This window comes from Typopeltis vanoorti, chromosome 15 (genome assembly GCF_054136105.1).
Source record: "Typopeltis vanoorti isolate ZY-2024b chromosome 15, IOZ_Tvanoo_1.0, whole genome shotgun sequence".
NCBI classification, from domain to species: domain Eukaryota; kingdom Metazoa; phylum Arthropoda; class Arachnida; order Uropygi; family Thelyphonidae; genus Typopeltis; species Typopeltis vanoorti.
Window position 1 is genome coordinate 46,417,161 of NC_143563.1, and position 17,306 is coordinate 46,434,466.

The following is a 17,306-nucleotide window of genomic DNA, read 5'->3' on the forward strand; positions in this document are numbered from 1 at the left end:
AAGGCCTTTGATAGGATACTACATGGAACCCTAATCAGTAAACTGGAGCAGATGGGGGATAGATATAGGGTTGGTGAGATGGATAGGAGGGTGGTTGAAGGAGAGATACCAGAGAGTGGTTTATGCAGGAGTGGAGTCTAAAAGACGGCTTGTGACTAGTGGTGTGCCGCAGGGCTCTTCAATTTCAATTTGTTCATCAATGATATAGGAAAGGATTTGAGAGGAAGTGTTCACTTGTTCGCTGATGATGCAAAGTTGGGTAGAGCAATTGTGAGTGCACAGGATGTCAAAATTTTACAGGATGATTTTGGATAGTTTGGAGGACTGGGCTAGGAAAAATGGATGTCAATTTAATGTGGCAAAGTGTAAGGTTATGCACTTTGGGGTGAAAAGAATAGCAGCAGTATATTGCATGGTGGAATCGTACTCCCGGAGATTGATGAGGCCAGGGATTTGGGAGTGTTGGTGGATAGGAATTGAAGTTTAGGGGGCACATTGCAAAAGTGACTAAATCAGCTCATCAAATCACTTGGCTTCTGAAAAATACTTTAACATGCAGAGACAAACAAGTTGTTGTTCCTCTGTATCGAGCCTTGATAAGACCCCATCTGGATTACTGTGCCCAGTTATGGGCACCAGGGTTTCCTCGTGATGGGGAGGAAGTGGAGAGGATCCAGAGACAAGTGACCAAGATGATAGGTCTGTGGAATGAACCTTATGAGAATAGGTTGAAAATTTGTGGGTTGCAGAGATTGGACGATAGGCGAAGGAGGGGTGATATGATTGAGACATTCAAATTACTGAAGGGTTTGTTTCTATAAGATTGATCCAGAAGATATTTTTGAAAATATGACTGGTGTTGGGAGGACTAGGGGCCATGCATGGAAGCTGGGCAAGAGCATGGTTGACAAGGGAGTTAGAGCTAGGTTTTTTACTTGGAGAGTGGTGAATGAGTGGAATAAGCTTCCAGAGTCTGTTGTGGGTGCTACGACGGTGAATGAGTTCAAGGCAAGGTATGATAGATACTGTGTCAATGTCGAATAGTTGTTCTTGACATGATGTTAGGGCCACCCTCGATGAGTCTGTCGACTCCTTGGAGTTGCCCGGAACAATAATAATAACAACAATGTTTGCATAATCAAGTTTGCAATTAACTTGTAAAAGCTGCTTAACTTTAATGCTTTTTAAAACTTTCTTAAATATTTTTTTTTTCAGTGCAATATCCATTTTTATCTTTCTTAGTACTAAGTAATTTCAATTCATCTGTTCACTCTTGCATCCTGAACCAACTTTATGATATCACTATCAACGATGATGTAGCTTTCTTATTTGAATGAGGCTTTCTTATTTCATGTCTTCTTCTCCATGTGAACTTGTGCACATCTTTAAGTTGAAACATGGTGTTAGTAATGGCTAGTCTGTGTCCTGAGCAGAAGTCCAGTAAATATCTACCATTATTATTAGATTTGCCCTTTTCTCAAAATTTTCCTGAAATGTTTTTATATGCCTGGTGAGATTGATTTTCTGTTCTGTTGTTCAAGTCACCAAGAAGGACTACTTTTTCCTTTTTTTTTTTTTTATGACAGTTGCTTGTTCTAATGACTCAAACTCCTCCACCTCTTCCCTAGAAGAACCTTCTGTGGGACGATAGACACAAAGAAGCTTCATTTTCCATTTCCCCATTTTGAAGTTTCCCCACATAACTCTACTTGAAACTGCTTTCCAATCAAGAAGTTTATCCTCGTGCTCAGTATTGAATGCTATCACTACTCCTTCCTTTCCTTGATCATTATTGCCTGAAAATAACACCCTATACTTATTATTTAGTAAGACCTCACCTATTTTTGTCTTCTTTGTCTCAGTAATGCCAATTATGTCCACGTGGTACTTTTCCAATTCTTCTGCAAGTTCTCTTTCCATTTCATTAGCACTACTTATATTGATGGTTCCTGTCTTCATTTTGTCTAATGTTGGATTTATTATTTTTCTTCTGGATGTTTTGAGTTGGAGCTTGTTCCAGTAGCTGACTTTTCACTGTTCACCATGGTTCCGCGACGAAAACAGTGGGCCTTGTTTAACTGGGTGAGACCCAGCCAGCATGAAATCTCATTACCATCTATATAGTTTAAATTGATTTTTATTTTGTATTGCATATTTTTTTTTTCATTCATTATCATTATACTGCATTAATAAGTATGACATTTTTATGGTGTTAGGATGCCGAAGCAGCTCGAGTAAAAGAAGAGAGACTTAAAGCTTATGAGCAAAAGAAATCTAAAAGTAAGTTATTTGTTGATCATATTTATTGGTTGATTTATTTAATATCATGCAGTTCATTCAAACCATATTTTACTGACTTAGTTTTGAGCAGGATAAAATTGAATGTTATATTGAAAAGAAAACTGTATGAGAAACTTTTAAAAAAGAATCAGTCAAGCAGTTTTCATAGTTGAACTTTAGACTCAAATCTACAAATATTCAAGAAGAAAATGAGAGTTTGAAAAAAACTAACACTTGAAGATTCAGTGGTAGATCCTGAAGAAAACGCTGAGCTGGAGAGGCATGTGGTGAAGGTGTCTGCAAGGATTAAAAAAAAAAAAAAATTAGAACAGCACGGTGGACTCGAGAAAGTTTAAAGATGCAGTTAAGGAAAAGAAGGAAGTGTGTCAAATGTTCCTGACAAGTAAGTTAGCATATTATCTGACGGCATGTAAAACTAGCTAAACAAAAGTCACGTGACAGCTTTGGTAAGAACATAGAAGACAAATATCAGGTAAGTTGGCAAAATATTCTGGAGGCTATTGAAAAAAGCTTAGAAGTGGAGGAAGGAATACTATAAAAGGAATCAGAGATAAGTGACATGAAAACGGAAATCTTTCTAAGCAATTAATAAAATATTCAGTAGGAGTAGCTATAGTATTCAACACTAAATCCAATAATCTTCTTGAATGACAGGCTATATCAATTTGAGTGATGTGGGCAGATATCAAAATGGGGAACTGGACAATGAGATTATTTGCACATATAGTTCTACAGAACCTTCTACTAAGGAAGAAGTGGCAGCACTAGAGAAGTCAGTTGACACAGTGAAAAAGTAAAAGTTAGTCCTTGTTAGAGATATAAACAGCAGAGTAGGAAATGATTACCAGACATATAGAAATGGTTTTGGAAAATTTGGAGAAAAGAGCAAAGCTAATAATAATGGGTAAGTAACTTGCTGGATTTCTGTTTAGGACATGAACTAGTTGGTAGCAACACCATGTTCCAACATAAAAATGTGCACAAGTTAATGTGGGGGGGGAAAGATTCAAGAAATAAGAAAAGTCTCATTTATTATGTTGTTGATAATGTTTTCCCACTGGTTCATAACATAAGGGTATACAGTAATTCTCCTCTTATCTGCGGGTTCGCTGTCTGTGGTTTCAGGTGTGTCCACGGTCAATCCCAGTCTGAAAATATTAAATAGAAAATTCTAGAAATATACAATTCATACTTTTTAAATTGCTTGCCGTTCTGAGTAGCGTGATGATATCTGCACCATCTTGCCTTTGACGTGATTCGTCCCTTTGTCCAGCTTTTCCACCCTATGTACGCTACCCAGCCGTTAGTTACTTAGTAGCAGATTGACTGTCATGGTATCACAGTGCTTGTGTTCAATTAACCTGTGCAGTATACTTAAGAATGGACCCCAAAGCACAAGAGGGTAGCGATGCTAGCAATTCAGGTATGCCAAAGAGGAGCTTTTCACCTTCGAATGAAAAGGTGAAAGTTCTGGACTTAATAAGAAAAGAAATAATAATTGTATGCTGAGGTTGCTAAAATCTATGGTAAGAATGAATCTTCTATCCGTGAAATTGTGAAGAAAGAAAAAGAAATTTGTGCTACTTTTTCTCTCATACCCCAACTGCATAAGTTACAGCCACAGTGTGTAATAAGTACTTAGTTAAGATAGAAAAGGCATTAAATTTGTGGGTGGATGACATGAACAGAAAACGTGTTCCGATTGACGGTAACGTGTTGTGTCAGATTTCAGGGGATTCCTAAAAGGGATCCCCTGAAAAGAGTGGCACCAAGCCATTTACTGCAAGTAAGGGATGGTTACACAGATTCAGGAATAGGTTGGACTGAAAAATATAAAAATTACTGGAGAGGCTGCATCTGCCAATGAAGAAGCTGCTGTCACATTTCTGGCAGAGTTGAAGTTGATTAAAGAGAAAGGATCCATCCAAAAGAATTCTTCAGTTGTGATGAAACCTAGCATCTTCTCGAAGAAGATGCCCGATAGAACCTACATTAATAAAAGTGCGCCAGGGCATAAAGCATGAAAAGAACAGATTAACTCTGGTACTATTTGGCAATATGCAGGGCATATGATAAAGCCAGGCATAGTGTACAGAGCATAGAACTTATGCGTTCTCAAAAACAAGAATAAAAATTATTTGCCCATGTTCAGGCAACATAATTAGAAAGCATGGGTGACAGCCATCTTGTTTATGGAATGGTTCTGCCAATGCTTCATCGCAGAAATGAAAAAATACTTGGAAGAAGATGGGTTGGAATTTAAAGTCATATTAATAATAGACGGGGTGCTTAAGAGTCAAAGCTGTATAACTTGGAGGAGACCTCCACATAGCCTTTAAAGGAATGCAGAGAACTGACCAAGGCTTCTGACCTAATGTCCAATCCTCACCTTCTCGTGGTGCACCCTGTTGGGTGTCTACTTGGATACTGAACGAACGAGGATGGGCTAGCAATTTGGGATTTAGCCAACCAAATTGTATTCTTATTGGTTAAACCAAAATAAAAAATGATGCTACAACATGACAAAATTTCATGCTGGCTGGGGCATCGCCCGATTAAACAAGGCCCCCGTTGTTTTCGCCAGGGAACCAGGGCGAACAGCGAAAAGTCAGCTACTGGAACAAATCTGAAAACACACCCCAACTCAACATCACCAGAGTTAAAGATCGGAACTATCAACATAAAAAGCCTGAATGGCAAATAAATGGAGCTAGCTGAGGAATTAGATAAGTACCAGATCGACATAATAGGGGTGACTGAAACAAAAAAAGACAAACTGTTGAGATCTTTCTGATCAATAAATACAAAATGTTATATTCAGGCAATGACAATCAAGGAAAAGAAGAAGTAGCCATAGTATTGAACACAAAATATGAGGCTAATCTTGAATGGCAGTCAGTCTCAAGTAGAGTAATGTGGGCAAATATGAGAAAGGGAAACTGGACAATGAGACTTGTTTGTGCCTATGGTCCCACAGAAAGTTCTACTAAGGTAGAAGTGAAGGAATTTTTTGATGCTTTCGAAAAAGCAACTGACACAATGAAAAAGGAAAAGTTGGTCCTTGTTGGGGATCTAAATAGCACAGCAGGAAATGATTGTGAGACAAAATATATTTTGGGAAAATTTGGAGAAAAGAGCAAAGCTAATAATAATGGCAAATATCTGTTGGATTTCTGCTCAGGACATGGACTGGTTATTAAAACAAATTCACATGGAGAGAAGAGGCAAGGAATAAGAAAAGTCTCATTGACTATATTATTGTTGATAGTGATATTTTCTCCCTGGTGCAGGACACTAGAGTGTACAGAAGATTTGAAATTGGAAGTGATCACTATTTAGTCTTGAGCAGGATAAAATTGAATTTATATTGAAATGAATAACATGTAAAAAGTTTTAAAGTGAATAAAAGTTGAGCAGCTAGATGTGAACTAGACTAAAATACACAAATATTATTGAAAAAATAAGAGTTTGAGAACAGGAACCAGACCTTGGTGATTTAGTATCAAGCCTTGAAGAAAGACCTGATTGATTCAGCTAGAGAGGTATGTGGTGAAGTTGTCTGCAACAATAGAAAAATTAGAACTCCATGGTGGACACAGGACGTTAAAGAGGCAGTGAAGGAAAAGAAGAAAGCATGTCAAAAGTTCCTGGCAAATAAGTCAGCTTTTGCTCTTAGAGAATACAGAGACAAATGCAAGAATGCTAAACACTGTGTAAAACTAGCTAAACAAAAGTCATGGGAGGACTTTGGCAAGAATATAGAAAATAAATATCAAGAAGGTGACAAAATATTCTGGAGGTTGTTGAAGAAGCTTAGGAATGGAAGAAAGAGTGCTGTAAAAGGAGTTAGAGATGATAAAGGTGACATGAAAAACAGGAGAAAAAGATATCCTTAAATATTGGAGTAATTACTTTGAAAAACTGCTAAATGAAACAAGCAGTGATGACAACACAGTGGTAAAAAACACTGACCAGGCATGCAGTCAGGAATATATATCCATAGAAGTAGAAAAAGCCATCAAAGGCTTGAAATGTGGAAAGGCAGCAGGAGTAGATGATATTTGACCAGAAATGCTGAAGTATGGTGGTATAAGAGTCTTACAGTGGCTGCGCTGCATAGTTCAGAAAGCCTGGACAGAGGGACAAATTACCGATGATTTGAGTAGAGCTCTCATAGTACCCATATATAAAAAGGGAAATAAAACTGAATGTGAGAATTACAGAGGTATTTGCCTACTGGTGTTCCTGGCAAAATCTATGCAGGTATACTTGAGAAATGTTTGAGAAGAATTGTGGAAGAAAAGCTTGGTGAAGAACAAGCAGGATTCAGGACAAATAGAGGCTGTCAGAATCAAATCTTCACTTTACGACAAATAGTCGAGAAAGCATGGGAATATAACAAAGATCTGTATTTAAGTTTTGTCGATTTGGAAAAGGCATATGACAAGGTGCGAAGAGAGAAGCTATTTACGCTACAGTTATATGGTGTCAATGGGGCATTATTTCAAGCAATACTTAGTCTTTATTTGAGTTGTAAGTCAGCAGTTAGAATTTCAAGGAAGCACAGGAAGATGGTTTAATGTTAAATTTGGTGTGGGACAAGGATGAACATTATCCCCTCTGTTATTCATTATCTATATGGATCACATTATGAAGGAAAGTGGTATTAAACATGATATCAAAATTGGAGATGTTAATGTCAGCTCTTTGCTTTATGCAGACGATGTTATATTTCTAAATAAATCTGCTAAAAGTCTCCAAAATTCTCTGACTAAATTGAATAACTGTTGTAATAGATATGGTATGAAGGTCAGCAATAAAAAGACAAAGAAAATGAAAAATAGGCAGAATCATTGAAAATGTCAACTGTGTTGTGAATGGAGAACCTGTGGAACAAGTAAATCATTTCAGCTACTTAGGCACGATTTTTAGTAAGGTGAAGTAAATATAGAAATAGACAACAGAATCAGCAAAGCTGGTATGGTGGGAAGTCAATTGAATAAATTCATATGTAATAAGAGAAAAATTAGTCAGAACACTAAATTAGCTGTATACAAGACAGTGTTCAAACCAGTTTTAACTTATGGATCTGAGAGCTGGGTCAGAAGTAAAACACTTGACCAAAGACTAGAGACCGCAGATATGAGAGTCCTGAGAAAGATTATAGGCGTGAACAGATGGCATCAATGGCAATTTCATATTAAAAACGAGGATATTAGGAAAGAACTTGACATTGTCAGCATCCAGGAATGCATTAGCATAGCTAATCTCAGGTGGTATGGTCACTTGAACAGAATGGGCGAAGAAAGATTAGCAAAACGTGTTCTCTGCCAGATTGGCAGGAAAATGACCCAGAGGAAGACCAAGATATAGGTGGATTGATACGGTACAAAGTGCCTTAGACGATAGAAATATAAGATTTGATAATGTTGGAGTCTTGACAAGTAACAGTCTGATTTGGAGGAAAATTGTAGATAGGAAGTTAGTAATACTGTAATATTTTTCATGTAGTACTGTCATACCCTGTACCCCCTTGAGGGTACATGGCAGGAATTTGATGATGATGATTTAACAGTAGACAATGCACCTGGCCATCCTGAATATCTAAATACTTCATTGCTTCAGCCCCTTGACCAGTGCATCATTCAGTTTATCGAGGATACATACACCCACCTTGTATTTAATCGCATTCACTCAGCAATTGAGGCAGACCCTAATCTAGACATAATGCAGTGCATGAAATCATTCACTACTGCTGACACAATAACATTTGTCAAAGCTGCATTGGATGAATTAAAACCAGAAATGTGAATGCCTGCTGGAAGAACTTATGGAGTGAAGTCGTAAATGATTTTAAAGTTCGCCAGGATGAAACGAGAAGTTAGGAAAAGTCATTCATGCAGCAAGAGAAATCGGTGGACAAGGATTTGATGAAGAAGTGGAAAAACATATTGTTCTTCCACTTCTTCGAGAAGTGTTAACTAATGGGGAATTGAAAGAACTTGTTGAGTCATCTTCAGAAGAAACTGAAGCAGAACCAGCAATGTGGACATTACCAAAATTTGTTCAAGTGTTTTGAATTGCACGATCATCAGATGAAACGCAGCTTTACAGTTATCTGTATGATCACAGAAGGATTACAACCTCTGCAGCAACACTTTGAGTTAAAAAGAAGAGACAACTTCTGATTACAATGTTCTTCCAAAAGGTTTCTGCAAAATAAACCTTCAGTTATTGAGGACCTCCAACCATCAATGTCTTCTGCACCTGGCATCCATCCATCAGCATCATTATGGCTCAATGTTCCTCCTTCTGATGTATCTTCAGAAGGTTGATAGTAGCCTAACACTGTGTTATTCAGCTCATCACGTAGACATTGTATCATTGCACATCATAAGAAGAATGAGTACAATATGAGTTATTCTATTTTGAAAAAGAGGGGGGAGAGAAAGAGATCACATTTATATAACTTTTATTAGAGTATATTGTTATAATTCTTTTATTTTATTATTAGTTATTGTTGTTAATCTCTTACTGTGAATAATTTATAAATTAAGCTTTATCATAGGTATGTATAGAAAGCATAAGTATATATAGGGTTCGGTACTATCCGTGAGATGTTCTTGGAACGTATCCACCAGAGACTATGGTACATAGGATTTGAAATTGGAAGTTATCACCATATTGAAAAAGAAGTGAGAAAGTTTAAAAAAAATCCAAGTTTAAGCAGCTTTCATTGCTGAATTGTAGACTAAAATACACAAAGATTATTCAAGAAAAAATGAAAGATTTTGAGAACAGAAACCAGACCTTGGAGATTTAGTATCAAACCCTGAAGAAAACACTGATTCAGTCAGAGAGGCATGTGGTGAGGTTGTCTGTAAGAATAGAAAAATCAGAACCTGACGGTGGACACAAGATGTTAAAGAGGCAGTGAAGAAAAAGAAGAAAGCATATCAAAAGTTCCTCGCAAATAAGTCAGCATTATGTTGGAGGTTTAATGGATTTTTTACAGCACTCAAAAAGAATTAAAATAGAATTTAATACTTCCTATATTTCGTCCTAGTCACTAGGACATCTACAGGGATTACAAACACAATTAATGTAACATGCACACAAAAACTTACAATACTAAGCCCAACCACGTGGGTGGCAATAAAGTCCTATCTAGGTGGAGCGCCCTCTAAGGGCAGTAGTAGGTGGCCTGGAATGTAAGGTGGGACCTCTGGTGATGACTGTTTCCCAAATCTTCGGAAGCTTAATGCAACTGTATTTGTTAAGATTTGGTTGGTTTCTGAGATCTGCTGCTGCTTCTAAGAAAAGTCTCTCTTTCTTGAATTTGCTGTGGTGGAGCATGGTGGTTTTCTTCCATGATACTCTGTGGGTGGTGTCCAAAACATGGTCAGCCAAGCCTGAATGGCCATAGTTGTGTTTAACGATGCACGACTTGTGTTCCTCCAGGCGGATGGATGCTGATCTGCCAGTCTGTCCAAAGTACGCAAGCTTACAGGAACAGGGTACTTTGTAAACTCCAGGCAGAGAGAGAGGAGGGAGCTGATCTTTCGTAGAACGGATAAGGGTAGCCAGTTTGCGGTAGGGCTTATATGCTGTGTGTAGGTTATACTTTTTTAGTATCTTGGCTATTTTTTCCGAAGTGCCACGGATGTAGGGTATAGTGATGGCATTTTTAAATTCTTGTTGACGAGAGGGACGGGGAATGGGGGAGGAATTGATTATTTTTTTGATGCTGTGTTCGCTGTAGCCATTGGAGAGGAAAGTTCTGTGTATGTAGTTAAGCTCAGTAGTGAGGGCGGTTCCACTGGAACAAAGATTGTGGGCTCTCTTGGTAAGGGTTTTAATGATGCCATATTGTTGTGAGGGGTGGTGGTGGTGGGAGAGTTTGTGAATGTATCTGCCTGTGTGTGTGGGTTTTCTGTATACAGTGAAGGCAAGTGTATCATAGGCAGGCGCGCGTGACTAAGGTGTCTAGGAAGGGTAAACAATTGTTCTTTTCCTTTTCCATAGTAAACTGGATTCTTGGATGTAGGCTATTGAGATGACCGAGGAAGGAGTCTAACGTGTCTGGGCCATGAGGCCAAATAGAGAACACATCATCTACATATCTTAGCGAGATAGAAGGTTTGAGTGGGGCTGAGTCTATGGCTCGTTTTTCGAAATCTTCCATATAGAAATTGGCAAGGGCGGGTGAGAGGGAGGAGCCCATGGCGGTTCCCTCTATCTGCTTGTAGATTTTGTTATTCCAAGCGAAATACCCAGAGTTGATGGCGAAGGAAAAGAGATCTAAGCTGTCAGAGGGAAAAACGTTTTCTAAGAGAGATAAAGTGTCAGTTAAGGGAATATTGGTAAACAAGGTAAATGGTAAACATTAATTGTCTTTGTAATTCCCGTAGATGTCCTACTGACTAGGACGAAATATAGGAAGTATTAAATTCTATTTTAATTCTTTTTGAGTGTTGTAAAAAATCCATTAAACCTCCAACATAATGTCCTCACAGCACTTAAGCCTCTACACAAGAATTCTAATCATCCATGGAGAAGAGTTAGCACGCAAATCCAAGCAATATGGTAAGTCAAAACTACGACTATCTAGACAACTAAATAGGCTGGCCTTTTTAAAAAGATGTCGGGATACAAGAGTGATACCGAAATGTGTTAAAATGAAGATCAATTTCCATTCCAGAAAAGCACTCCGGATATACAAACGTGCCAGCTTAGCATTACTACGCGAGCAAATCGCCTCTACTCGTGCTGCCCTCGCAGTGACGAACGCCGCCATTGGCTCCTTACATGCGGAGCTCTCCACCGTTCTTAACCCTGAACTTTGGTCGATTCTCTCTGACATTTCGGAAACTTCCGCACAGAAAGAATTTCAGAAAATAAAAAACAAACACGTCAAGAAATACAACAACCTGGTTAAAGACAAACCACAACCACAAATTCAACCGCTCCAGACAGTAATAAACCTCTCGTCCAAAAGGCTCAACGATGATGCCGTCAGTGCCCTTTGCCTCGGCCTTAATTTTGCCGTCGCCCCGAAAGAAGTGCCGGTGCTCGATGTAATGGTTAACGTCGAACGGGGAATCGGTCGCTTACCGTCGGAGGTAGCCAACAACATTAGACTCGACGTAGCCAACATCCTCGTTCACTCTTCGCCTCCAAAAAGTAACTTATCTTATTCCCAACGCATGGCTCTCCAGAAACTACGCAAAGAAAAAAAGTATCGTCATCACCAGAGCGGATAAAGGTAATGCCACAGTTGTCCTTAATACCAGCGAATACAATCGTAAAATGAACATTATCCTACGCGATCGCGCTAGAACACGACCCCACAAAAACGCAAGTTAAGAAATTAAAAATCTTACTTAAAAAAGTAACCTCCTGGCCCCCCGACGTCACGAAGAAACTTAAACCTTCCCCCCCCCCCGAATATATGGTTTACCAAAAATCCACAAACCTTATTCCCCACTCAGGCCTATAGTAGATGCCACCAATGCACCTTGTTACAGACTGTCTAAACAGCTGGCCAACTCTCTGTCCCCCCTCACTGGAAATTCAGCTTCCTATATAAAAAACTCGACCCACTTTAAAGCCCTCACAGAAAATTTAACCTTGAATAATACAGACATATTAGTAAGCTTTGATATCTCCTCCTTGTTTACCAATATTCCCTTAACTGACACTTTATCTCTCTTAGAAAACGTTTTTCCCTCTGGCATCTTAGATCTCTTTTCCTTCGCCATCAACTCTGGGTATTTCGCTTGGAATAACAAAATCTACAAGCAGATAGAGGGAACCGCCATGGGCTCCCCCCTCTCACCCCCCCTTGCCAATTTCTATATGGAAGATTTCGAAAAACGAGCCATAGACTCAGCCCCACTCAAACCTTCTATCTGGCTAAGATATGTAGATGATGTGTTCTCTATTTGGCCTCATGGCCCAGACACGTTAGACTCCTTCCTCGGTCATCTCAATAGCCTACATCCAAGAATCCAGTTTACTATGGAAAAGGAAAAGAACAATTGTTTACCCTTCCTAGACACCTTAGTCACGCGCCTGCCTAATGATACACTTGCCTTCACTGTATACAGAAAACCCACACACACAGGCAGATACATTCACAAACTCTCCCACCACCACCCTCACAACAATATGGCATCATTAAAATCCTTACCAAGAGAGCCCACAATCTTTGTTCCAGTGGAACCGCCCTCACTACTGAGCTTAACCACATACACAGAACTTTCCTCTCCAATGGCTACAGCGAACACAGCATCAAAAAAATAATCAATTCCTCCCCCATTCCCAGTCCCTCTCGTCAACAAGAATTTAAAAATGCCATCACCATACCCTACATCCGTGGCACTTCGGAAAAAATAGCCAAGATACTAAAAAAGTATAACCTACACACAGCATATAAGCCCTACCGCAAACTGGCTACCCTTATCCGTTCTACGAAAGATCAGCTCCCTCCTCTCTCTCTCTGCCTGGAGTTTACAAAGTACCCTGTTCCTGTAAGCTTGCGTACTTTGGACAGACAGGCAGATCAGCATCCATCCGCCTGGAGGAACACAAGTCGTACATCGTTAAACACAACTATGGCCATTCAGGCTTGGCTGACCATGTTTTGGACACCACCCACAGAGTATCATGGAAGAAAACCACCATGCTCCACCACAGCAAATTCAAGAAAGAGAGACTTTTCTTAGAAGCAGCAGCAGATCTCAGAAACCAACCAAATCTTAACAAATACGGTTGCATTAAGCTTCCGAAGATTTGGGAAACAGTCATCACCAGAGGTCCCACCTTACATTCCAGGCCACCTACTACTGCCCTTAGAGGGCGCTCCACCTAGATAGGACTTTATTGTCACCCACGTGTTTGGGCTTAGTATTGTAAGTTTTTGTGTGCATGTTACATTAATTGTCTTTGTAATCCCCGTAGATGTCCTAGTGACTAGGACGAAATATAGGAAGTATTAAATTCTATTTTAATTCTTTTTGAGTGTTGTAAAAAATCCATTAAACCTCCAACATAATGTCCTCACAGCACTTAAGCCTCTACACAAGAAATAAGTCAGCTTGTGCTCTTAGAGAATACAGAGACAAATGTAAGACAACTAAACACTATAAAAACACTAAACAAAAGTCATGGGAAGACTGGTAAGAACGTAGAAAATAAATATCAGAAAGGTGGCAAAATATTCTGGAGGCTGTTGAAAAAGCTCAGAAATGGAAGAAAGAGTGCTGTAAAAGGAATTAATGATGATAAAGGTGAAAACAGGAGAAAAAGATATCCTTGAAGTATGGAGTAATTACTTTGAAAAATTGCTAAATGAAACACGCAGTGATAGCACAGTGGTAAAAAACACTCAACAGGCATACAGTCAGGAATACATATCCATGCTTGAAGTAGAAAAAGCCATCAAAGGCTTGAAATGCAGAAAGGCAGCAGGAGTAGATGATATTTGACCAGAAATGCTCAGGTATGGAGGTATAAAAGTCTTACAGTGGTTGCACTGCATAGTTCAGAAGGCCTGGACAGAGGGATGAATTTCTGATGATTGGAGTAGAGCTCTCATAGTATCCATATACATAAACAGGAAATAAAAAACTGAATGTGAGAATTACAAATGTATTTCCTTACTGAGTGTTCCTGGTAAGATTTATGCCAGTATACTTGAGAAACAGTTGAGAAGGATTGTGGAAGGGAAGTTTGGAGAACAAGCTGGATTCAGGCCAAATAGAGGCTGTCAGGATCTGATTTTTACTTTACAACAGCATATTCTCATGATATCTCAAGAGAATATAACAAAGATCTGTATTTAAGTTTTGTAGACCACCTGCAAAAGGCATATGTCAAGGTGCCAAGAGAAAAGCTATTCAAAACACTACAGTTATATGGACTGTCAATGGAGCATTATATCAAGCAATACTTAGTCCTTATTTGTAAGTCAGTAGTTAGAATTTGAAGGAAGTACAGGAAGATGGTTTAATGTTAAATCTGGTGTGAGACAAGGATGTACATTATCCCCTCTGTTATTCATTATCTATATGGATCACATTATGAATGAAAGTGGTATTAAACCTGATATCAAAATTAGAGATGTTAATCTCAGCTCTTTACTCTATGCAGATGATGTTATACTTGTAAATAAATCCAGCACAAGTCTGCAAAATTCCCTGACTAAACTGAATAGCTGGTTGTAATAAATTTGGTATGAAAATCAGCAATAACAAGACTGAAAATAAGTAGAAAAACTGAAAATATCAACTGCATTGCGAATGGAGAACCTGTAGAACAGGGGGTTCCCAACCTTTTTGTTTCCTAGAGCACATTCTAAAATATTCTAAAATACCGATAGTGCGACGGGCACTATCTATTTTTTCAAGTAAATTTTTTGAATTAGTTTGTTAAATGAATACATACAAAGTTTACATTATAATCAAATGTTTTATTACTTAAAAGTTTACATTATATAAAAATTTAAATATATATATATGTAAGTTAGTGTGATCTTTGGCATAGCATTTCATTGGCCAGTGCTTCATAATTAGGAGAATATGATGATATTCCAGTTCTTAAACTGGAATGAACAACTTCGAATGCCCGTCTACTTTACATTATATGCGTTTAATACTCGTCATGTGTCATTAACGCATGCGTCATATAGCATGCCATGAATTGTTGCGTGATTATTTCAAACTATACGGCACACGGTTGAACAGCAGCATCCACACAAAAATTGGTCGACATGTGCCATGGTGCCCTTGGGCATAGGGTTGGGAACTCCTGCTGTAGAACAAGTAAAAGATTTCGGCTATTTAGGAATGATTTTTAGTGAAGACGGTAAATTAAATATGGAAATACACAACAGAATCAACAGTTGTTATGGTAGAAGTCAATTGAATAAATTTATATGGAATAAGAGAGAAATTAGTCAAAACACTAAATTAACTCTATACAAGACAGAGTTCAAACCAATTTTAACTTATGAGTCTGAGAGCTGGGTTCTAAATAAAGCATTTTCCAAAGATTAGGGGATGTGAACAGATGCCATCTGTTCACATCCCCTAAGAGGATATTAAGAAAGAACTTGACATTGTTGGCATCCAGGAATGTGTTATCAGATCTAATTTGAGGTGGTATGGTCATTTAAACAGAATGGGAGAGGAAAGATTAACAAAACAAGTGTTCTCTGCCAGGTTGGCAGGGGAAAAAAAGACCCAGAGGAAGCCCAAGATATAGGTGGATTGATACTGTAAAAAGTGCCTTAGAAGACAGAAATATAATATCTCATAATGTGGAGTCTTGACAGATAACAGATTGATTTGGAGGAAAATTGTTGATAGGAAGTTAGTAATGATGTAAGTTCTTCATGTAGTATTATCATAATAACCTGTACGCCCATTGAGGGTACATGTCAGGATGATGATTGAATGAATATAGAATTATATATTATAAAAAAAGGGGGGGGGGGAGTGAAAGAGGAAAGGGAAACGTGCTATTGCTTGCCATTTATGAGGATAAGATTCCCAAATATTGGCAGTGGATTTCCAATTGAGGGTTTAGGCGTACATATAAACTCAATATATAATGCTGTCATTCAATCATTTCATCTATCTAATTTTATTTTCTTAATTTTAGTTTTAACTTTAATTGCAATCTCATTTTATTTTGTAACCATCTGTATGGTGGCCACAAAACCTCATATGCCTCTGGCATGGCTCTGTAAATAGGATTAACTTTCTTTACTCTAGCTTCACCTTGTGATTAAGTTGATGCACTGGTGGTGGTCTTTAATTTCTGGCCAAAATATTTGCAATAATAAAGTTCTTTGTTCTTGTGAACACATGTGCCTAATTATTACTGTGTTATGTGATAAGTACCATTAAAAACTGAAAAGTTCCATATTTGTCTATAGATAGCATCTTCCAGACTTTGTAAAAAAATAAATTAAAATATAAAAAATACATAATAAAAAAAATAAAATCCTTAGCCTACTTATAGTACAAATGTATTATTCTATTCTATTCCCTCAACTATACGGTTGGTGTGTGTGTGTTGGGGGGTTGCTATATGCTACCATACCCGGGATATGATTGAGCAAGGTGGTTTAAAGTTGCCTTCCTTTCCGTACTATATCCTATGACTGTAGCCTGTGTGTTCACAGGGCCAGTTTGCCTGCTTGTGGGATGAAAAACCCAAGATAATCTGGTGTAAAAAAAAAAAAAAACCCTGCTGCCCAAGACTGGCTAACTTGGCTGTGGCTGAGGAAGATCCTTAAGCCCCTCACAACGTCGATGGGAATCGAACCTAGGATACTCCTTCCCCAAGCATATGGTTGCAAAGCACATAGCTACTAAGCTAACTGCATGGACCACAAATATACTATAGATTAAAAAAAACAAAAAACTTGTGAATGGCAGCCACATAAAAAACTTTCACTCTCCTTATCAAGTGTACTATGTCTGCAAAGCTAATAGATGTTTAAACTCAATAAAATAATTAAGCAACAAACAGTATATGGGAAATTTATACTTCACTTAAATGCTTAGTATGTTCACCATCCACAGAAGTCTCAGAAGCAGCACAATTATGTATAAATAGTAAATGCTTTTTTGTTCTGTAAGTTATTCAGGATGCAGCTGATGTTTTAAGTGTCCCTGTCTTTTTATTGTCCCCGTTCGTTGTATTGTTGATTTCCATGATAAATTTGTTACATCAGTTATTCAATTCATTTAAGGAATCTTGCAGTCTTGTACTGGATTTATTTAGGTCTGCATAAAGTAAAGAGCCAAGATTAACTAATGAAGCAAGATCTCCTATTTTAATATGTGATCTAATGCCACTTTCCTACTTAATGTGGTTCATATAGAAAAGAATAACAGTTAGATAGGGTACTCTAGTTTTATCTTTTTTACATCATTCCATTTTCCTATATCCCAGTCAATTCTAACAGAAAACTGACAACTTAAATATAGACC

General features: G+C 38.1%; 1 protein-coding gene across 5 annotated transcripts in view; it reads left to right on the top strand.

The window, feature by feature from the left end:
- The window catches only part of LOC150098732 (elongation factor 1-beta-like), a 131,421-nt gene that overhangs the window by 84,650 nt on the left and 29,465 nt on the right, over window positions 1-17,306 (top strand). For all 5 annotated transcript variants that reach the window (XM_090404736.1, XM_090404735.1, XM_090404734.1 and 2 more), the window contains one exon: window positions 2,217-2,280. In XM_090404736.1, coding sequence (XP_090260862.1) covers window positions 2,217-2,280 — 64 coding nt within the window. The remainder of the gene's footprint in view (window positions 1-2,216; window positions 2,281-17,306) is intronic.